Genomic DNA, 24,271 nt, shown 5'->3' with positions numbered 1-24,271 from the left:
CACGGATTAATAATTTTTATGAGAACCAAGGAATACTGAATATAAGTGATAATTGAAACTTCCATGAGAACCGGTTTCAGTCACTATTCTAATCGAACTAAAGCCTTACTGGGTAACCTAACGTAACAATTTTTAATGTTTAGCTTGAGTCCCAAAGTATGGACTCATTCTTCACGGTCCATTGAGATTTGAAACTGGAGGGACACCTTTAAACTTAAGCCATAACCGGTACTGACGTATAGTTTTCGAAAATTTATTTCTATGTAATTTCCATGGTCCCATAAATTTGACCACCACCTAATTACTACTAATAACTGATAAAATGATGTGATAAGTACAATAACTTATTCTTAAATGAATTTCAAAGCGTTTTAAATTTCTCTTCTGTTAGTTAAGTGTCACATCGATGTCATACGTCAATTTCATTATCAATTTAAGCATAATTATCACGGGATAAATTCGTAAAATTGTGTAGATCACTAGAAGAAAATGCTAAACTTATTATCTTGTACTTAGTAAGGTTTTGAAATATAAATTACAATTTTTGCAATACTTTTTAAAATGAAAAAGGCAGTGGAAAGAATGTTATCATTTATATTCAGGAAAGGGAGACAGGGAGGGAAACAAACTACAGGCTAGGCTTTCGCTGTATGTGGCCTACATCGTCAATTATCTTTTACACGTACCTTGGTAGCTTACGTCCAATTCACGCATTCGAGACAGCTGTCTCTGCAAGTCGTCCGGAAGATTTTCTACACAATCCAAGTAATTCTCTACGTACGTAGCAGAATATAAGGCTTCCACAGCTGCTTGATTCAGCATAGCGTCTTTTAATCTACCTGCAGTATCCAGCTTGGAGAGTTCTTGCACAGAAACTTCAAAGCTAACAACACAGAAACAGCATCTACATATATAAATATTATGCAATATACATTAAAAATTAGCTATGTCTTCTTACATGGCTTGATGGATTAAAATTAGTTCTCCTTTAGAGTCCTGTAAATATCGTATCATACTTGCTTCGTACAAGCCAAACCACCTTGCTTATTTGTTGTGCTACTATAAGTGACACCTAGTGATAAAATTTGTAATCTAGATAAGATTTTTTGCCCATAATTAGGTATTGAGTTATTAATAAACACTATAAATAATATTGAAAAAATAATCTAAAGTTCTTAGTACCATTTTTAGTAAATTAATTCGTTAATACTTTTATTTATTGCTTATATTTATATTCTTCTTGGTGACAATTGCAGCTGACGAGAGCAACATAAATGTTTACAATTTCAGCCAATCAGAGACTTTGTTATTTTCAGATCGCAATAGCGCCATTCATAATCACCTGGATTGCTGTTTGAATACCTAGCTTTGCCGAATTTTGTTATTGAAGATGACTTCTACTAATCACGTTATTGGAATTAATCCTAATGAAGCAAGGACTTCCAGCAAGTAAGTTGTGATTTTATTTTTTTGAGAATAAGTTAAATACTAACTGTGAATTTCAAGTTACTGAAATAGACAACCATTTGGTGTACTAAGCATGCGTATACTACGGGTGGGGTCAATATCCTATTTTGCGAATTAATTGATCTTTGATTGATTAAGGGACAATAAATGGAAATTAAAACATTCATCAGAACTGTCTATTTAAACAAAACTTCGTTTAGAAGTAAAGAAAATGAGCCGAACAAAAATGGAATCGCCACATACTTTGACGTTTCGAAATACCTCCCTCAAGGCAATACATCTGCTTTCTTTTTCAATATTATTATGATTTAACAATATATCTGATCTCTGTAGCATGCATAATTTGTAATGACATAGGGCAATATTCGTACTTTGTGTAAGATAACGCCCTTGTACAATTGCAAAGTTGCAACGTTTTCGCGCCTTCCGTAACGAACCATCTGTTATCTGGCATAATTCGTTTATGTGTTTCATAATTATAAGCCGTACAAGCAGGATCTTGTTATTATTGAATCAGTAGTTGAAGAGCTAGTAATATGAAACACTTGTAGCTTGTCTTTCACTTACTTTGTAAGGGAAGGAATGATTTCAAGCACCATTCGTTACACAATTGAAGGACATGGGGGAATACAATGAAATCGCTCATGTGAGCTGAGCCCTGGAAAGAGTACAAGTAACAACTTCCCCATATATTGCCATGTATTGTATCTACTTAAACTCTTTTCACAATTTTTGGACAAACACCGCGCTCGTGGGTTTTCTCGGGGTTCTCCCGTTTCCTCCCACTTTCTTCATTCCACCCTTTCACTCATTTCTCATTATCACCGTCTCCTTTAGCCTAACCGGCATAAGCGTGGGACGTAAAACTAAAAAAAAAGCCCAGAAATCTTATTTCTGATCCTATATCACGATAACAGTGAGCTCGTTCTCGACTTTGTCTATGCTATGCATAGATAATGGAAGATTTTATAGGGCGGCTATGTGTGTATGACGATGACCACCAGAGCAAACATGGTAAAAGGTAACAAGAACTGGTCTCAGTGTCCAAAGCATTTTCTTAATCTCCGTCATCACCCTTCTAATGCAGTGGTTCCCAACCTTCTTTACCTGGCGCTTACTCCTTCCCATAACAAAGAAAAATTATCAAACATGTGACATCTATGAAGTTTGCTACAGCTAAATTGAAAGTAGTCACTACAAATGGGATGCAGTCCTATTTTAGGGATACGTAGATTTATAAAATTTACAAAAAAAAAAAAAAAAAAAAAAAAAAAAAAAAGTTTCTTGAGAGGAACAGGGGTTTGGTTGGGTTGTTTAAGGTCCCTTTCAGCAGAGAGCCTATATGAGACGTGGAACGTGGAATCCTAACCACATGAACTCCCGCCAGGAATCGAATCAGATCTCCCACGCCAGAGGCGCGCACCGCTTAGCCGAAAAGGAGCTCAATTGAGAGGTGTAGGAAATCAACAATAAATTGTGTAATAATCTAATCTCCGATTTTCGTTTTAGGATATTCGTTTATGGCCATATCCACTTTCGCTGACGCGCCCACTATCTGCGTACACATCCCTCGTGGGACCATCAGCTGTACTCTGCCCTAACTTCTTGCATTTATTGGTCACCTAGCACAGGCGTTTTTGGACTGTTGTTTTTATGGCACGTTGAGACAATCCTCAAGTAAAGCTACACCCATGAATACATGGATGCAGTGCGGCCTTTGAACAATTTGTAAAGTAGCTCGAATCAATTTCTTGAATGAAATGCAGAAATGTGTTTTGTATGCGCCCCTAAAATAGGACTGTGCTAACAAGTGGTGCTTTATTTATAACTTCACAGCTTGCCATTAGTTTGCGCCATCCTTACTTGCACTTTACGACCCCCCACGTTGGGAATCAGTTCTCTAATCTAACCAGAGGTGGTATAAATGTATAAGTTCTAAGTGTGATACAGCAAAGGCAGTAAGATACAGCGAGAATTGATATTTAATACCGTGTCAGCATCTCAAAATGAAATCTTTCAGGTTAACATCCCACGATTATGTCCATTTGGGTAAGGTAGACGATGATTAAGGCAAGTGAGTGATGGTGGAGTGATAGCTGGGATGAATAATTTCATGAAGTTTTTAAAATTTCATTGAAATTCCGGTTCCCATATTTCATTGAAGTTTCAGAGAAATGTTCTTTTCGTTTTTATGATTGTTTAATATAGATATGACACTGGTATTGTGGAAATAGTCACAGCTATTACAGTGAATACAGTCTCTCTCTCTCTCTCTCTCTCTCTTTTTTTTTTTTTTTTTTTTTTCCATTAAACTGGGCTAAGTTACCAAGCAAGAAATATGTAAGACTAGGGTTGCCATATGTTTGTATTTTTTGGGTCCGTGTCCGTATTTGACAGTTTTTAGAGCTGCTCGAAAATTCACGAGTCGGAATCTCGGGTGCTAATAATTTTATTTGGATAATGAAACCAAAGACTATATGCTTGAATGGGAGATAGTGGAAAAATCATGTGAGTACATAAATTCAGTACTGAGAAACAATAAATATTTATGAGATATTTGATGAAGAACTTTAGTCGATACTGTGTTGAAGAAAATAAAAGAATGGACGATGAAAGAATGGCTCAAGAGAGAAAACAAAATTGAAGATTTTGTTGAGTTAACAGGAGTCTCAATGTGATTGAAGCAAGCCAAATGTTGATATATTCCTAATCTTCTTGTACAGATTTTGAAAAGGTTTTTGAATTTGCTCTTTGCCTACCTGACACTTCTCCTTCTGTTGAACGAATTTTTTCTCTCAGGATATATGTGTGGACTTCTGATAGAAATAGGCTTATGGTGGAAAAAGTTCAAGCTTTGCTTTCAATCAAAATTGATTCTAATCTTTCTTGTTCTGAATTTTTTGACGAAATGAAAACCAGTTGTTTTTAAAGAATGTGTTGTCTTCAGAAAAATATGATTGGCACTCTGCTAAGAACAGTGAATGTTCTTCACGCACATGAACAGTACTAACATATGCAATGATAAGAAATTATTTCGAGAAACTCTACATACTACATTATAAATATAAACATATAATAGTTTTTGTTTTTGATTTTTTTTTTTACGTAATGTTAGCTTTTTTTTTTTTAATTTTGGTGCACCTGGTGTGATAAAGGCAAATACCGAAGTTACTAAATTAATGTAAAAGAATTGTTTTCATCATATAACTTATATTTTAGTTACTATTAATAAAGTAGGTTATGTTTTTAAGAAAGTGTCTTATTTTTCCATTCCAGGCTTCTTTTGGTTAGATTTAATATACGTAATCTAATGACATGATTTATTATATTTCTGTTAATGAAAAAAATTGTAAAACATGTTACTTTCCAATAGTGTTTTAAGTATTACAGTACAACAATTCTGTGATAACCTAAAAGGGTGATGTTTAGGCAAGAAATTTCAAAATATTTATTCTGTGTTTGGGCAGAGTATCTTTGATGGGTCAGCATTTTAAGGCTTGTCCGTATTTTGGGTCAAAAACTAACGGCAACCCTATGTAAGACATGTAAGGCTTTTGCTATACAAGTATACAACAGACTCGACAGCTCCCATATGTAACTAACTCTAATTCTGCATCAGAATGAGCACTGTCACTGTTTTCAGAGATACCAGATTCAGCAGTCTCTCCATATGGCATATCGACATGAGTGTCACCATCATCAGATTCTGTGGGTGTGGAAGTGTCTGTTCCTTAACACAATGGGTCCATTCGTCCTTGAATCTGTTTCTTCCTTTTATTCACCCTTCCTGCTGTAGGCTCATTTTGGTTACGACTAGGACTCGATCGACTCCCCTTAGATAGGGAAGGTGGCTTTTCATCTCCCAACAGATCTCTTTTTAAATAGTGATGTGTACTTCAGGTTATACTTTACAAAAGTCAGTTTAACAGCACGTTCATTTGTTAAACGGTTGCGTATGGATGTTCTTATATAAGCTAAGGATCCTTTCACAAGAAGCAGATGAGGCAGTAAGACCAAGGACTTTGCTTGCAACTTTTATGCGATTGCGATAAGGGCATAGTCCATTCCACCAAGTTAGAGGAGACACTCTTGACGCAGTAGACCACAGATATTCTTTGGACCAGGCATTTTCTTTCATTCTGTATTGTGCAAATTGGGCTACAACTTCTGCCTCATCAACATCTAAATAAAGCCTTGAAAACTGACTCATATTCTTGAGCGTCCGATTGTTCTTCATGGTCGAATTCCTGTCCTGTAACTTGGATTTAGAATATTCGCTAAACAAATGTACAGGACGCAGTCAGATTTGCTTACGGTCCTCAAAGAACTGCATTCCCTTTTAAGAACAGGAGCGCTTGGAACTGCGTTGTGGATTTTCTCCCTAAAATATTTCATACACTTTGCTTATTTGAGGTTTGTCGCTTTCGATTTCTGTGATCCAGTCTGCTATTGGAACAATTAAACTATGAAAATTGCTTATTTTGTTCCAGAAGGCATCTTTGAGAGTGAGGTCCTTGGTTGTTTTCGATATTAGTTTTTCTGCCTTTTCATCAATACACACTAGTAGGATTCAACAAAGAAACCACCTCATGTTCGGCTACTTTCTTGAATCCATATTTGCTTACTACATTATCTGGCCACTTAAAGCACTTTAGTACGTAAGTTTTCATCTGTGTTGCATTAATAATTGTTTTCCAGTACCATAACTTTTGTAATCTTTCCGCCATTCTACTTAGCAGCGTTGAATAGTTTATGAACGTCAGCACAATTTTTTGACTTTGCTATATTTCACTGTCCTTTATTGGTAATGGCTGCACTCGAATTTGAGAAGTCTCTGGCTGTGTTTGATCTGAAATAAAGTAAGAAAAGCAAAATCAGTAAATTGCTTTATAAATAATGGTAAAATGGAGCTTAAATAATAACTGTGTACCGTAATTTAGAATTAGCATCAGTTTAATGAGGCTATACCGCTGTTATTTAATGTTAACATGTAAAATACACAAAATAAAGTTCAAAGACAAATAAAAATTCGTCCGAGTTCCGAGATTCGTTTACTTGGAAAGTTAACCTATTATGTTTTCTTTGCTTCAGGAGATCACTGTCTGTAGTGTTGTGGCGTCCAGGGTGAGGAATTTGTAATTAGCAGACTATGCAGTTGATGGAACAAAAGCTTTTCATCTTACAAAATGTTAATGGCATTTTTTTAAACCCCTTACAATCTAAAAGCAGGAAATCAGAAAGAACTTACCTTATTAATGACAAAAAAAAAAAAAAAAAAAAAAAAAAAAAAAAAAAAAAAAAAAAAAAAAAAAAACCGCCGCTCCACTGTAACTAGCAGCTTTGCCACACTGTAGAGTCTTTAGACAGTGAGTGTGCATACAACTGCTTGTTCTCTTCCGCTTGTGATAAGTTGTAATTTGTTTCATTTTGAAATATTTCATGTTTACAATTCTAAAGGATAGTGTGGGAAGAAACGGGGATACCCCTAGAATACTTACCAACACAATGTTGTCCACCATCAACTTACTTTGCCGGGGATTGAACCAGGGTTCCCATGCACCACAGGTAAGCACTCTACCACTGAGCCATCCTGCATCCCATCGGCATCTCACGAATAGACACTTTGTAACTCTAATAAAACCGGAAATCATTCAAATCTATTTCAACTTGCGGTTTCAATATTGATCCTCAGAGAGCAAAACAATGTAATTAATGGCAAAGAACGTTTTGTATCCGAAAGGTAGTTTTAATCTCGGCTGTAGTCTTTGTATTATTTATATGTTGATGTGGGAGAAGTCTTCTCTCCTGTTTTAAGTTGATTGCTATACAGAAAGATTGGTAAGGCGTAGCGAGAAACACTTCTTTGATATGGAGTCAGTATTTCAGGGAAGTTTGCCATCGCTGTCCTTAACCAGGGTGTCTATCGTTCACGAAAGTCGCGAAAATGTCACGAAATCAGAAAATGGTCATGAAAGTCAAGAAAAAGCCACAAAATTTAGCTTTTGGGTCACGATTTTTTTTTATCTGTGCAAATACAAGTATAGTCTGGAAAATTTTGTTCCACAAAACATCAAAATTCACCATCGAAAATGTCTATGGTCGACTTTACACGCTATCAAATCACAAGCAAAGTACGCATCTAGTACATGCATGAAAATTCGCTCCAATTCGCACCCAAATTCTCTCTTGAGAATGTTGCTAAATTTTATGGTTGGGAAGGAAAGGGTCACGAAAAAGTCAAGAAATTTCATTTTGGACTTTTAGTCGACATTCTGTTAACCCTTACGGATACCGGAAGTGAATAAATTTTGTTTCCGGTTTCAGTGTTCAATAGAGCAAAAGTGGTAATATTGTGGTAGTAACAATCTTAGATTTTATTTTCTGTCTTGCATAGCAACACAGGATATAAGCCTAGAGATATAACCGACCAATTATGAACTTTTGATTTCTGTTGTACTTTGATTTCAAATTTAATACTAATTGTCAAAGAAGATAAACAAAACAAGGAAAAGATTATTTCTCATAATTTCAGGTCGGAAATCTCTTATAAAATGTTAAGAATTTTTGTTTGAGAATTCGTTTTGCGTGCTGAACACAGTTTGACTTACATAATAAACTTCCTCGTTATGTAAATCTTCCGTTGATAAATTTCATCGTCTGAACCAAATTCCATTTTGTACATGATCCCGATTTTGTGGGTCACTCTTCCAATGGCGTGGTTCTAAGTCATAACCACTGGCACTTCGGGTAACAACCTCAGCAAAAATAAGAGTATAAAACCTCAATATACTTCTGGGATGGTATGGTGTGTTACCGGATATTATATCGTTAGCTGTATCGCTGTAACTCGCATACTGGAATCACATCTTATCTTCGAACTCCAAAACATCTTAGTTACCATCTGTCAAAGTTCGAAAAAAGTAACAATGTCATCAAACATCAGACCTCCCTGTGGAAATCCAATATATAAAGATCTTGAGCTGAATTGTGCAACAAGTGACTGTCTTGTGGGACAATAATTTCAATAAGAAACGCAGGTATGTGCTTAAGAAAAATGTGTCAACTACCAAGTATGTCTCAACACATAAACAATTAACAAACACCATATCAAAAACATTAAATCAATCACACATTGAGGCCGGTATCTTTTTATTCATGCCTAGATTTACCAAGTTCAATTAATGTTGTATAACTCTTCTATCAGGAGTATAGAAGAGAGTTGGTTATGTTTAAGTCACGAAAACCTTTCTCAATGCACTCCAATTAAGATTTCAAGTATAAAACTTAAGCATAACCATATATATATACAGTGGTACAGTGATTGAAAAGGAAACCCGAAACTCTAGAATTTTATTGCCACTTTCGATCTCAAAATCCCTCCCCCCCCCTCTATAAGAGATAAGGAAAACTGTTTTTTAACCCTGGAAGGACGAGGTTGTGCGCATTTCAGTGTAATCCGGCGGTGGGAGGGAATTTAAATGTTCACTGCTATCTACTCTAATGAGTTTTTCTTTATTGAGAGATTTAGTTTAATTTAACTGGGAGTGACACATTCATTGTTTACAGCGTGAAAATTGAGTTTAGATTTTTTAATGTGTAAGTGGACATTTTCATTCCACATACTTGTTATATGCTAATTGTATAAAGATATCTGAGTAATATGTATATACAATCTAATAATTTAAGGTTCATTAGTTCCAAGCCTGGAAAATTATTTAAACACATATATATTTATAGTTTATTTATTTATTTATTTGTATATTTTATCTGCATATTATTTGTATAATAATTTTCAATTTTTCTTATCTATCTTGCATATAACTTAGAGAAATTATTTCTTACGATTTACTTCTTAGCTAGATACACTTTTCCATTTGTTTCTGTAGTTTAAGAACCGGATACGTGCTGATGAACTGAGAGAACTTTAAGGAGGGAGGTTGGTTAGCGTCAGTATTTTCAAATTCTTAACGAATTTTCTTTATTTTAGCTGGGATTGTCCAGAAGCATATTTAAACAAGAGCGCTCGCTTGGTCGGGATTCTTATAACATTCATAACATAACATTCTTATAACACATGTTACGTTCGATCGAAGGTCCTAATGTCTGTTGCATCAACCATTTCGTTTCTGTTTAAGGCTGGCAGAGTAGGATGGTCATTCGGCATGATCGTGGATAGGGAATAGGAATTTTGGTAGATAGTAATCATTTTCTGGGGAGAATTCTTTTTTTGTTAGGTTTTGAATTTTTTTCTCCCGCCAAGGGCATGGGAATATGCGTTAAGTAGGTTTTAAATTTTGGGATCTGTTTTAATCTTTTGGATAGGTTTATTAAGGGTTTCTGTTGCGAACTCAAATGGTTTTGTGTTCGAGGCCCCTCTTGTTCGAGAACTTTGCTTCTCGGGTTATAAGTTGTTTTTGTTTCCTTGATCCCAATCCTATATTAGTGATTGTCTCTTGGAAAAGAGATAAGTTTCTGGTCTCTTTTTAGAGCGAGACCGTTATTAGGGCAAGGCCTAATTTTGGTGGCCAGTTTATAGTCTCAGAGAGGAGACTTGTTTTTTCCCTGAAACCCACCTCTCACCTTGTAATGATTTTTAGTTAGGTATCCTTTTCACAGGTTCTCTTGAGTTCTGGAGTTCTGTGTAGATAGGCCAAGCATTTTCTTTTGAGTGAAGGAATTGCTTTTAAAGTGCAGGCTAACTTTAGCTGTGCCGCTAGTGAGGGCAGAGAAACTTATGCCACAGGACCATTAAACTTTGAGCATATTTTTGTATCTAATAACGAAGTGATGGGTTCTCAGTTCGATCCTTCACGACTAAAGATTTCTGAGTTTTAAACGAGAACTCTTGACTGCATTTCACGGGGAGATTTATTCTGCGTATGATCAATTTTTTCGTCTTCCCAAATATCTATTTTTTGAATAAAATAAAAGTGTGCAAAAGTGATTTTTTTTTTTTTTTTTTTTTTTTTTTTTTTTTTTTTTTTTTTTTTACAGAAATGTAAATGGTCATCCTTTATTGATTTTTGAGCGCTGAACGCAAAACTGACAATAAGAATGTGCTCCTGGCTAAGAGATTTACTTGCAATTACACAATTTACATGTTACATATAACACTATAATAATGAAATTGTAAAGGTAAAAGTCACAAAACATTGAAATGATTACGGAAATAAAAATAGCTATTCTTTATAATTTCTTGCACGCTGAACAATAAAATAACAATGATATGCTCCTAGCTCAGATTTAGTGGTAATTGCATAATTTACCTTTTGCATATAACGCTATTATAATGAAATTGTAAAGGTAAAAGTCACCAAACTTTGAAATGATTACGTAAATAGAAATATCCGTCCCTTATAACTTTTTGAGCGCTGATCATGAAAAACACAATAAATACGTGTTCCGAATTCAGATTTAGTACTAATTACACAGTTTACATTTTGCATATAACGCTATGATTATGAAACTGTAAAGGTAAAAGTAACAAACATTAACATAATTACAGAAATGAAAATAGCTGTCTCTTATAAATGTTTGGACACTGAATATATAAAAAATATAACGTCCTCCTGGCACAGTATCGGTGTGATAGTACTCTTAACATTTTGCATATAGCGCTACAGGACAAGAACTGTATTGGTAAAAGTTACCTACAGTATCGGTTTTAAACACGTCGTCTCTTTGCTTGTTTCTTGTGAGGAACATCTGGAGCATCTCTTGGAATCATCCAGCAGAAATCCGCTAACATTGAAACTGACCACTTTCCTTTGTAATGTTGTTCCATCGCAGGAATTTCCTGGTGAAATCGCTCTCCTTGCTCATCACTGAAAGATCCACAATTCACTGGAAAGACATCAAGGTAGGAATGGAGGAAGTGCATTTTGAGTGACATATTGCACCCAAGTTTCTCGTAGGCAGATAGCAATTCTACTAATTTTTTGTAATTTTCGGCTCAGTGGTTGCCCAAGAATCTGGTACAAACATTGCGGAATCAATGCCAGCATGGAGCTCATCAGCACTGGGAATAGATTGAAACACCTCGTCTTGCAATAGCTTGCGTATTTGCGGACCAATAAAGACTCCCTGCTTAATCGTTTCTGTACTTAGACGCGGAAACTTTTGATACAAGTATGCCAATGCGCGTTCATTCCTGTTCATGGCCTTCACGAATGCCTTCATGAGTCCAAGTTTGATGTGCAGTGATGTAGCACAATGCTTTGTGGGTTCACGAGAGATACATTTGAAATGTTTTTTTGCGCCTGACAACAAAGCTGTTCGTCGCGGCCATTCTTTTTGAGTGTAATGGACATTCTTTGCACGACTGTCCCACTCACATATGTAACAACTGTACTTTGTAAAGCCACCCTGTAGACCAAGCAAAATTACGATCACCTTAAAATCACCACTTGTGTTCACGATATTTTATAAGATTCAGAACGCGTTCCAACGTGGGATAATTTTCTTTACCTAGGGGTGCATAAGCAACAGGGATTGATGCTGATATCTCCTTACTGTTGTACAGGAGCATGCACAGCCTTAAGGCTTGTTTTGGAGGCGTCTATAAACAGTCTCCAATCTTCTACTTTGTACGGAATCTTCAGTTTCTGCATCAAACCTGGAACATCATTGCAAAATACTAACTCATCGGTGCAGCAGAAATATTTTGCAAGATCTTTTTGACGATCGCGTAGAGTTGGTACCTTAACTGTATCCTCCAGAAGGTTCCACTGCTGTAGCGTAGATGTTAAGAGCGCAGTTTTATTCTTTGGCAGTTCCAAATCTCTAATCAAGTCTTGAAGGTCCGCTTGTGTGAGTCGGTGTGGTTCCGGATAGTTGGTTTTCGGCTCAAATGAAGGATCAATGTCAGTGGTATGTGGAGCAGGTTCACCTTCACTTTCATTCTCTGTATCACTTTCTGTCGGAATAGTAGCCGGGAGATCGGGAGCAGGTAATCCTTCTCCATGGGCCACTGGACGAATGACAGATGGTATCACTGGGTATTCAATCTTCTTCGTATTTATACCTTTCTTCAAGTAGGGTAGCATGCAAAAGTAGCAGTCTGTACTATTGTTTGTTTGTTCACGCCAAATGGCGGGCACAACAAAGCGCATGGAAACGTTCTTTCCGTACATCCAGGCATTGAGAGTAGATGAACAACTCGTATAACAAACGTGGGGAGCCCATGATTTATCCTGGTCTCCAACACTACACCTAAAGTATAGTAAATATGCTCTTCGCACTGCAGCAGTCAATGGCCGCTTCCTGGAACCACAAATCACGTCCACACATATGTAGCACACACTGTCCACAGAACTTTTACAAACGCGGGGCATTTGCTGCACTTTCCTTGAATCACTGACACTTCGCAATGAACTGACACACAATCATAGTCAACGTCTTGCGAATAAAATCAGAAAAATAAACACACTGCTGAACAAGACTGCACTTATTTAATATAAAAACACACTTACACGTGACGTTTCGATCTTCTAGCCAAGATCCAAGATCCTCTTCTAGCCAAGAGTGTACGTCTGATGAGGATCTTGGCTAGAAGATCGAAACGTCACGTGTAAATGTGTTTTTATATTAAATAAGTGCAGTCTTGTTCAGCATTGTGTTTATTTTTCGCAATGAAAACAACATTACAACAGCTATAATGTTTTCACTCACTACTTTCAAAATGCTAGTTCACAAGTAACACAAACAGCCACACTACTGCTTGAAGCACGCCACGAATATGATTAGAGACGTCAACTGGAGCTAGTTGCAACTTGCAGTCATTGCCTCACGTGATTCATGGGACGCTCGCACTAGCTGTTGATAACGTACAACGTTGGCAAGTCGAATATGCAGCAAATACTTGTCAAGAACGACACTTTGTGCCGTGTAAAACAATTTCAGATCATGTACTTACAATGTTTCATAGCGTTATATGCAAAATATAAAACGCTAAATTACTTAGAAACCTGAGCCAGGAGAGAATTTTAAGTGCGATTTTCGCGTTCTGTGGCCAAAAATCAATAAAAAACGGCTACTTTCCTTTCCGTAAAAAATAAAAGGTGAAAAAATGTTGAACAGTGTAATATAAAAGATCAAAATAATGTTTCGTTCTTTAAAATAAAAATTTCCCTGTACTCGGAAGTAGTAAGAATATTTAGATTCATACCCCTAGCATTTAAGTTTTCGAGTGAAGCCAGTAAAGAAGGATTAACGGAACATAATCTCGTATTCTATGTTCACCTGTGTATTTTTTGAAATTTATGTAGTATGTTGTCAGTTGGTTTTTTTAAGAAGAGGTGTGAGAGAGATGAATGAAAGGTTTAATAGTAGTGCGATACTAGACAGCGAGTCTCACATCCTCTTGCTCACATCCCTTTGGGAATTGTATTTTTTTATACTACATATCTGTGATATATATACAGTGAAACCTGTCAACTTGGCCACCTGCTTATCTTGGCCTAGTTCGCCTTGAACTTGCATTTTCCCATAGGACATTCATTACTTACTACTCTATAAGTTGGCCACCTGTCTATCTTGGAAGTTGGCCACATTGAAGCAATGTTTATCCTATGATGATGATAAATTTACCTGCGTATCTTGGCCACGCAAAATACAGTTTTGTTATTTTTCTTAACTCTTTCGTATTCCCATATGAAAGGCAGATGTTCTGTATTTGTGACTGGAGAAAAGAAGCATGGATTCCCGCGATTTGCTCTTGGAGGTCAATGGCCAGAACACTACCCTGATAAAGGGGTGGTGAAGGAAGATGTGAATAAGAAAAAGCACGTACAGGAATTCAGGAAATGGTTGTACGTATTTGTTTACCCTGTCTGTTTTGGTAAAACCATTAGCTATATCAGCTCCTCTCATCAGTGGGGAGCTTTAGTGATGCCGGAAAATTCTCAAGGTTAAAACTAACCATCTCAATGGTCAACTATTGGCACCTGTCGGCTTGTCAAAAGATAGTGGAGTTTTTGAGATATGAATTCCCTCAAGATTTCCTCAAAACATCTTTTGCTCCGAAGAAAACACTTCTAGCTCATTAACAAGAGGTAGTTAACTACAATATTATAATGTACATATCTGCTAAAAAGAATAAAACAAATACGTCTAGAATGAACCACCATTCAGTAACAACTGAAAAGAAGTCATATAAATTGCATATGAATTTCTCAATTTAAAACTCAGCTTTTCTTGTTTTCAATCTGAATAACTCAGTGTGCTATAATATCAATTTCAATAAACTGCGTACATACGCTTCTATTTCATTCTTGTGTATGTTATTGTGTTTTCAATACGGATAATCCAATGTAGCAGACTAGTTTTCAGGAAGAGAAAGGTATGCACATATATATTAAACATTCTATAGTAATATTTTCTAGTACTGTATATTTTTATGATTACTCTATGTACATTATTTATAAGTAGCTGTCGTGCCACTGCTTATTAAAATTTTACAATCAAGTAATACTAGAAATCCTATTCTAAAAATACACCAATCACACTTGTTTTCTGTAAGTTGGCCACTTTTCGATGGAACCGATGTTGGCCAACATACACAGGTTTCACTGTATATATATTCGTACTACAAATGGTACAACAGAACTTCCCCTGCCATCGTCTGTCCGTCAACAATTGTCTGTACATCTCCCAGCCCTTCAATTCCCGCAAAAACTATGATGTACACTCATGTCCAAAATGATTGTCGTATATCTAATTGTCTTCTTGTAAGAATATAATTTGATAATGATTTTGCAGGGTACTTTTAATTCTGATACTATGTGTATAATCGGGAAATGTATATTTGTGGTAAATTTCATAGGAAAAGAATTATAAATACGAAAATTAGAATGAGTAAAACAAAATGTTGCTAAATGGACAAGAAAGTTTTGTTTTCGTTTTATTGTTCTTATTTACTATTATTTTGACATGGAATTTTCCAAATGCATGTCTTTGCCGATTATACACATACTAATGTTATAAGAAATACCGGGCGAATTCGTTGTCAAATTATATTTCTACAACATACATTTATAGACATGCGACAATAATTTTGGACATGAGTGTGCCTGCAAGGAGACTAGGGGCGGGAGTTATAATTCAACTTGCACCCTGCCTTTAGTCTCTCTCAACAGTTTACTTCTCTACACCCTCCATTCCCAATCAAACTTTAGTGTTGCCATGGAAACACTTTTATTATATTCAAGATTTAAAAGGAACAAAACACAAGGTAGAAGATTCAAAAATTTTATTGAGTGTTAGAGTAGACTTGTTTTTAAAGATTTATTTCTTCATTAAAAGAAACTGAAATTAAATTTGGATAAGGGATATTGAAGTGATGAATGGGACGCAGTAATTACAAGTCACACAACATTGGTATAACAATATAAATAATGATACGAGCTGTCACGTTTCAACAAAGAACAAAAGAGTACATAAATAAGCCCCGCAATTTTGCAGGTTGTATCATCACTTTTTTCAAGATTACCTGCGTACTTGACAATGTGTTTTGCAGCACAGCTCTTCTCTTGGTAAAGTCCATTTCATTTTATTTCTTGATGATTTTATTCTTCTTCTTCCTGTTTTTAATCACCGTGACGAAGGCTCCAGGGGAGAGTCGGAAACTTGGAAGTATAAAGAATATTCAGGAATTACAGAAATTTGTAAATAGAAGGGACAAATTAATTTAAAAATTCAACTGCTACAGAAGGAATAAATTCGTTTGATTGTAAATAATCAGGGGTAGGTCAAATTATGATAACTCTTTTACGTTTTAAGTTGTTGTATGCGGGTTCTTTTTCGTAGAAAGCCTTTTTCGTATACCTTAGTTGAGTCAGGATTTGCTTGAAATAAAATTCACTTTCTGGTAGCTGTCTTTTAATGAAGACTTAAAATCTTATTACAACGCAGTGAATTATACGAAGTTTACAAGTTACAATAATTTAAGAATTCTCATCCAGATCTATATTAAATACGACGTTTGTTAAATCTACCTTCAGAGTGAAGTAACATATTATTACCAATAGGACATTACATTGACCTTTTAAGAAATCACGTTGTATACATGCGTTCTTTACTTCGTCACGTAGACCAGTTCATAGGTTACATTATTGACCAACAGAAAACATGATTGTATTTATCATAGGACACACGTGGAGTCTATCAACAGATTTTCTACAGCAACTGTGATTTTAAACATGTACATTTAAAAGAAGAACTTCCGTTTATTTGATGTTAACAAACTTAATATTGAACTGCACCTTGTCACAAATACAGGTACATGTTTCATTATATAAAATTTGGACGTTCTGTGCGCAAATGAAGGAGCTCCCACAGTGAAGAACGTAAGATCTCTCTCCCCATCAGCCATGCATAAAGCTGACCATTAATAATCAAGCTGTGCATTAAAGTCTATGAGACGTCAACTAGGTTAAGCAGTATTTAAGAACAACGTATGAATATCTATATAATGTTTGTAATTGAGATCAACTCTAAAACTGTTAACAGTCTTTTTTCAAATTACATCTTACAATTGGAACGTATTCATTACGTATTATCTTCTTCTTTATATTTGTATACAATTCTCATACTTCGTCCCCCGGCCAAGTGAACTTTGTGGTGGACAAACACCGTGTGCGTGGGTTTTCTCGGGGTTCTCCCGTTTCCTCCCACTTTCTTCATTCCACTATTTCATTCATTACTCATCATCACCGTCTCCTTTAGCCTAACCGGCATAACCGTGGGACGTAAAGCTCACAGATTTCATTTCTCATACTTCGTCATATTATTTAAATCATACTTCATCATTTATTTCACATATCATCGTATTTCTTTGAGGGCTGTTTCATGAAACTAGAATTAAATTCTCAATAATATATGTATATAGACAATCAATACTAATACATAAAAAAATACTAACCTAGCTGCTCCAAATTGAACTGATTTTATTTATTTAGTTTTCAGCTGATTATTAAATTTTAAATAGAGGCCTAAACATAAATACAATCATAGTTGGTTTTAGCTTTCGACATTGGATCCGAGGCTTTACTCGTTTACAGATACATAGATATATAGATTTCTAGTATATCTATTGTCAATCAAAATCACAAATGTCTTTTTCACCATTTTTGATAATATCAATTTCTTTTAATTTCGATTCGAAAAGTGTTTTAATATTCTTTTAGATTTTAATTTTAAGATCATCTGATGCAGACCGGTATGCCTCTCACCATCTTCCAAGAATCGTGTAATGCGACTGTTCAGCTATAAAATAGCGGCGCATTACAATATTATATATTTAAACAAACCCATTTGTATTTACATGTGACTCTGAACGTTGATTTAACTTATAAAGAAGAAGTGTTGTTTTAGTAACATTAGGTTATAGGTAAAGGCAGTGATTTATTTGTGGATTTTGTAGAAGGGGGGAATATTTATGAAAGATTGTGTTCCGTATAACAGAACAACTATAAAGTCAGGTTGGGACAATGTTATTAAACCTATATATTTTGAAATTATGGTACTAGTTTCATAGCCAGTTTCCAAGTTCATAATTTTTTTCATTGAAAAAACAATTTTATGATAAATATTGGTAGGGACGTTAGATAAAATTTGGTTAGGTAGATGAGATCAAATTCGTTACTTGCCTTGCTACTATTCATCCTACTGCTGAGGACAAGTGTGCAGCATCCAGCAAAAGCCCTATACTTACATTGCAACCTGCATAACTTGTCATAACAAGTGTCACACTCCTACGTAAAACTGTTTTGTTCTGACAAGTAGTTCATTAGTCCATTCTTATTAGGTATTTGAAGACGAAATTCATTGCCCGAACAATAAATACTACAAAAGTTAAGAGTTTACTTTTTGCATAACAGTGATAAGTGCACATACACTTGAATCTAATTTTATTAAATAGAAGGGGAAAGACGGTGCTAAATTTCATTCTTCATACCATAAATAAGTTTTAGTACCAGTAGAATTAATAGTAGTCACACCGTACCTCACTTTAGAATAGTGAAGCAATAGGAGATTGGTTTAAATCGGACACCGTCTTTTTTCCAGTTTATTTGTCGGTAGCTGCATGAAAATTTTATTTTATTTTATTTTAATTTCCATTACTTCTTTGTCGCCATATAACATTCTTGCAGACAATTCTTCTGACCACTTGGATTGTAGCAAAACCTCGACCCCACTGAACGTTTCGTTAGGAAAGCAAGACCTATGTTATCTGCTAGACCCTGATAGAATTGCAATCTGTTTTGCTGGTACTTCTCAAGAGACCTGTCTAAGGGTTTTGCAAGAGGGACTCCACAAAACTGACCAGTTTCTTCAAACTGACGTTGTAATTCTTCCATGAACATGCCATCCTTTTCTTGCAACGCTTCCAGTACACGTGCAGTTGTTTCAATTTTGCTTATTGCCTGTACAGTACAAGAAATGCTGACCTTTCTTGTAGAAACAGGCTAAGGACATCTAGAGGTTCCAGCACATCTCGGATCATGGACATTTCATAAACAAAATTCCACTTAGTGAAATTTTGTAGGCCCAAAAATATTGCACGCTGCTCAAAACTTCTCTATGCAAATTTGTAGAAGCTTCTCGAAAGTGTTCCACTAGCGCAGGTTAGGACTTCCACAATGCTTCTACTGAACGAAATGAACAGCCTCACCACCGTACATCAAAAACTTTAGTAATACGTATTATAGAAGCGAATACTTAGTTCTCCTGATATTAATTCGATTTCTCGTGTTCTACGGGGATATTGAGTAAACACCGTGTAATCGTTCTACAAAGTTTTGAAAATGAACCATATCTGAAACCGTATTAACAGCGTTGTGAACAACCAGTCCCATCTTCTGACTCATGTAGTAAAACCAGGGGCGTCATTTAGGGGCAATTGCCCCCCCCCCCCTGAGTTTGAGGTTTATATAGATTTTATCAATAGAATAGTAGAAAATCAGTGAAAAACGCAAAATTTTACTTATATCAAGGGAAATCTGAAATGACGCTCCTGAGTAAAACACGAGTAAATTGGTGTCTAATTCTCGCTGCAGTAAAGAGACAGCATCATTTATTCCGCCTTGCATGTTACTGGCGCTCTCAGACAAACTGCCATAAGTCTTTCCCGTAATATCGTTTTGGAAAGATTCATATGGGTTCACATCTTCTCTGCCTATATTGCCTATAACTCAAATAATCCTAAAATTATATAGATACATACGTGATTAACTACAGTACGGATATACACAATGAGAACTGGTTTATGAAACACAGTGGAGGATTCATCCACCATTAGCTCGAAGGGTTCAACGGAACGCGCAAGGTATTCGGCCAGTTTGCCTTCATTTCTGTAGCTAAAAGTCAATAATATTTGCACATGTAACATAGCAGTAAAGAACTTGTCTGAGGTCCATTAAATTTATTTCTTGTAATTTAATAAGATGTGGGAGCATCGTAAACGATAGACGATTTTGGACAATAACGTAGGCAGTCCTAAATATCGTAGCTGTGTTTTTAACACGAATTTCATTCACAATTTTCCACCTGTCTTCTGCATTTGCCATTGAAACCTATATTTCTTCCCTATCCCTTTGTTCACATATTGACATATGAACATTTTTTGTGTGCAATAGACTTTTCGTGGTCAAAAATTTTATAAAAACGTTTCTTTGATGCTTTTGCAATAATATCGTTGCACCATACACTTTGTACATTTATTCTTCTTTCTGTATGAATACCGAAATAAAATTAAATCTTCAAGTTTTACGTCCCACGTTTATGCCTGTTCGGCTAAAGGAGACGGTGATGATGAAAAATGAACGAAATGGTGGAATGAAGAAAGTGGAAGGAAACAGAAGAACCCCGAGAAAACTCACGCACTGTATCAATACCGAGTTTACGAACGGAAGCACATATAATACACACAACGCGAATGTCATTAGTATTTTGTTCAACACCTAGCCACGTCGTTTAATTTTCCAGCTTGCAAATTGTTTTTGATCACATATTGAAGAGAACAAGCCACTGGGGCTAGAAATAACCTTACCATTATTAACACTAGGTCCCGAATCATTTTCATTTTTTCTGATGAGATATCTCTAATGTGATTTCGGAGGTTGCACTATCTTCAAAGCCTCTTACTTTGTGTGCTGGAATTACTTGCCTCATCATCAGGAGCTTTTCTTTTGTTAAAATATAGTCTAATATCCATTTCCTTTTGTTCTTTTTAACGTGCTTGTCAACGAAAAAGATACCAATTCACAACAGCTATGACTGCTCACTGATTACTGAAAACGTTGTTTTTTTTTAATTATTTTATTTTTATTTATTACTGTGCTACTCAGATTAAGAATGATAAGTAGTGATGCCAGTTGAAAGAATTTTTCCTCGGGAAACAATTCTATAAACAAGACCAACACAGCTCGCCTTAGAAAGGGGGAAAATATCTTCCCAGGCTGGGAAGACTGAATTAAATCTAGAGACAGGGAAGTCAAACTTAGAAGGGGGGAAATTCCCAGGCTTCCCCGGCTACAAATAAATCCCTGGGTAAAGGAAATAAAAAGAAATTAAAAATACATTTGCAAAAAAATATAGATATCGTTACAGATATATAACAAAGTATTCAGAATGCAAAGATAATAAAGATATCGTTAGGATATACGTAATTATTGTTTGGCACTGATGTACTGTATTCCAAATAGAGGTCTACACGGGCAGGAATTTTTAGGCCGGGTGCTGCTCGTCTCGTGAATTTATAATGTCATGCCCGAGGCGGTGTGATAATCAAATGAGCCCGAATTACAGAAACTTAATAAAGAACATAAAATTGTATTTTTATTTACAACAATTAAAGGCTTAATTTTGCAGTTTAAAATCTTACATGATTCAGAGAGAACAACGAAATAAAAGTTATCGTTTACATTTACTAACTTTTTATATATGAATTCTCTAAAGAAAATGGTCATTTATATAAATTCCGTCTCCCTTAGCCTCGGTCCATAATCGTGGGACGTTAAACGAAATATTTCATTTCATTTATATAAATTCTCATGAAATGAAAACATAAATACTCTATATATTTAAAATAGAATGTCAATGTGTGCAAATTTTTCTGCAAATTGATATGTACTGAACTTACTCTGACAGTACTCAAAGCTGTTTTCGTTTTTCCCCATGCTTACCAAATCAATTTTCCTTTTTCTTCATCTGTTGAAGTGGGAAATAGGTGCGTTTTGATAACGTTTATTTTTTTTTTTAAATTTTATTATTTTTTTTACAAGTGAAAATTAGAATGCTATGTTTTTTATGGAGAATTTGTAAAAGAAATGCTTCTGATATATATATATATAAAATAATAAAACTGAAATATAAACGTCATTTTGAAGGGGGAAAAAACAACAACTTGTGAATACTTTTGTTCCTTTAATTCAGTGTAAGAAACGGTACTTTCACTCACAGATAAGCTAAGCATGTTTATTTCTGTTACTCTTAGTTTTTCTTCCTACTACATGGTTACCTTTTCTCTCAGTTGCACAATGATGGAGTTTTGGTGTAAGCGTCTCAAGTTACAAATTTAAATGTGCTTTAAAAGTTCTCCCGAAGGAATGTAGTAATAAGTATTGTACAGAATGTTTACAAAGTTAGGCCCGAGAAATATGGTTGCCTATTTAAATATTTACGACTTGAGTTCGGTCCGAGGTTAAGTGATCTGTGCTTTGTAGGCCCGGCTTGACCCGAGCCCGTGCAGGCCTGTAATTCCAAATACGGAAGTTATTAGAAATATTTACAGTAAGAAAGTAAGCTTATAAAAAGTAAAAAAGAGAGTGTTGTATGGCTATGGGGATGGTGGAAGTCAATTAGGGAAATGACTTTTTCTAGACTCAACTATAAGTGATATAGGTACTAGAAGTTTTACATATATTACGACAATTAGTGTGATTTTCCTCTTATACTTTATTCCTATATTCTGGAAGCATCCTCAAAGGAATTTGCCCTTGAAGATAGATCAAGTTGTAATTACATGTTTTCGTTCTTTATCTTCTTCCGTACATTTAATGGGTAACACTTCTCAATGTTCACTGGAAAATTCTTAAAGCATTTTTTACAAACTATTATAAAATTATATTCAGGCATTTGTACGAAAAATTTATTGATAATGTTATGAAAAATAGCGATACTTCATTTACTCTCCCATCAATCATAGTAGCCAGTCCCTGTTGTAAATTTTTGTTTCTTGCTATTATTGGAAACTGGTGACAGGATTTTTTTCTTTTTTTTTTAATTATAAGAAAATTTGTGGGTTTTAAATTTTGATCATGATTTAGGCAAATTTTGTGGCATTATCATTGTTAACAATATGGTTCTACTTTTATCTAAAGATTCTTAATCAATACTTAATTCTGGCATTTTTCTCGTAATGAAGTACAATTTCCACGTTGCGTTCCTTATTGTTAATTACGTTTTATAGAGTACTTTTACTTTTTTTATGGTATGCTTTGAAGCTGTCAAATTTTGAGATGAACGTAGAACAGCGAGATTTTGGTCCCTTGAGTCTCAGTCAATTACTTCAGTTAAAGAAGATGGTAATAAAATGCAGGAACAATGCAATGAAATCAATAAAAATACTGGAAGATCTTCCCATCATTTAATTTTTATTTTTGTAAATAATTCCATAATGGTTATAAATGATTTTAAAAGTATGGTGTTTAATACTTAGAAAATGCTATTATGTGAACTAATCGTAGCGTTGAACACAGTCATCTTATGCAGGAATTTGAATGGCGAACAATTATTAAGTCTGAACTTGTGCACTGAGGTTTCTGGCCTACAAAAAAAGCTTAATTAAATTTTTACATATTTATAGCTTTTTATAGACATTATCTGACTTCCTAAATTTTAATTACTTTCTCCTTATAATATATATATACATATTAAAGTTATTCTCTAAAAGTTTGAAGCTGTTAGTTATTCTCTGGTGGTGCGTATCTCTGTGAAGGTCCATGATGGAATTTAAAAATTATTTCACGGATACCGTGCAAAATAATAAAAGTTGTTGTTTCACGGGTACTGTGCAAAACAACAGTATATATCAAATGTTCTGGGTTTGTAATGAGACGTATCCATTAAAAAAATAAATAAAAAAATCAACTTTGTATGTCGAATTAACATGAGAAGACGACTGAACTCTTTTGAAATAAATTCTTTAACACAGTTAGCACGTAGTTCCATCCGGGTCTCTATTATTTCATTCCATGATACTCGCAGGGCTCATAGCGAGTCACTTTCTTAACTAAAAGTTACCTTTTTTCAAGTTAGTCACTAAAAGTTACTCTTTTTCAAATTTGTCACTAAAAGTTACTTTTTTGGGAGGTAAAGTGCCTTTTTAGTGTAATTTATGCTTTGCATTAGCAGTTTTCTGAGAAAAATATAAAAATAAATGGAAAAAGGCAGAAACTTGTTACTTATTACTCTTCTGAAAGCTTCAATACTTGCTGCAACATGTGAAACAGTCAGCTTTATTCTCACTTCACCTTTTATTCTTTCTAAAGCACAGTGGATGGTTGGTGGATGCATAAGCTCTCAATGTGGGGTTGAGAACCCGTCTGTGTCTATTCTTCCTTCTATCATAATAGTCTTTTAGTTTTCTCTCGTAATAGTTAACGCTTCGCTCAACGTTGTGTGTGTGTGTTTTGTGTGTTTCATCATGTTCGTCTTGTGTTATGCTTCGTGTATGTTTCTCTTAAGGGTAGGTGATAATTTGATATTTCGTGGCTTTGAGAGCTCTCAATGCTAAGTTAAATAT

General features: G+C 35.1%; 2 protein-coding genes across 4 annotated transcripts in view; one reads left to right on the top strand and one right to left on the bottom strand.

The window, feature by feature from the left end:
* The window catches only part of LOC145681172 (inhibitor of growth protein 1), a 25,392-nt gene extending 24,314 nt beyond the window's left edge, over nucleotides 1-1,078 (bottom strand). Inside the window, exon 1 of the mRNA XM_081752642.1 lies at nucleotides 687-1,078. Coding sequence (XP_081608768.1) covers nucleotides 687-822 — 136 coding nt within the window. The 5' untranslated portion in view covers nucleotides 823-1,078. The remainder of the gene's footprint in view (nucleotides 1-686) is intronic.
* Nucleotides 1,079-1,310: 232 nt separating this feature from the next.
* The window catches only part of LOC145681170 (microtubule-associated protein Jupiter-like), a 406,534-nt gene continuing 383,573 nt past the window's right edge, over nucleotides 1,311-24,271 (top strand). For 2 of the 3 annotated variants that reach the window (XM_081752632.1, XM_081752631.1), the window contains exon 1: nucleotides 1,312-1,449. Coding sequence is in view for 1 of the 3 variants with exons in the window: in XM_081752641.1 (XP_081608767.1) it covers nucleotides 1,391-1,449 (59 nt within the window). In the remaining 2 variants the exon portion in view is untranslated. Of the gene's footprint in view, nucleotides 1,450-24,271 lie in introns of all 3 variants that reach the window. The other variant, XM_081752641.1, reaches the window with a different exon arrangement.

The sequence above is a fragment of the Thermobia domestica genome, chromosome 3 (genome assembly GCF_964235325.1).
Source record: "Thermobia domestica chromosome 3, izTheDome1.hap1.1, whole genome shotgun sequence".
NCBI classification, from domain to species: Eukaryota; Metazoa; Arthropoda; class Insecta; order Zygentoma; family Lepismatidae; genus Thermobia; species Thermobia domestica.
The sequence above is the reverse complement of the archived record's forward strand: the minus strand, read 5'-3'. Positions and strand labels throughout refer to the sequence as shown.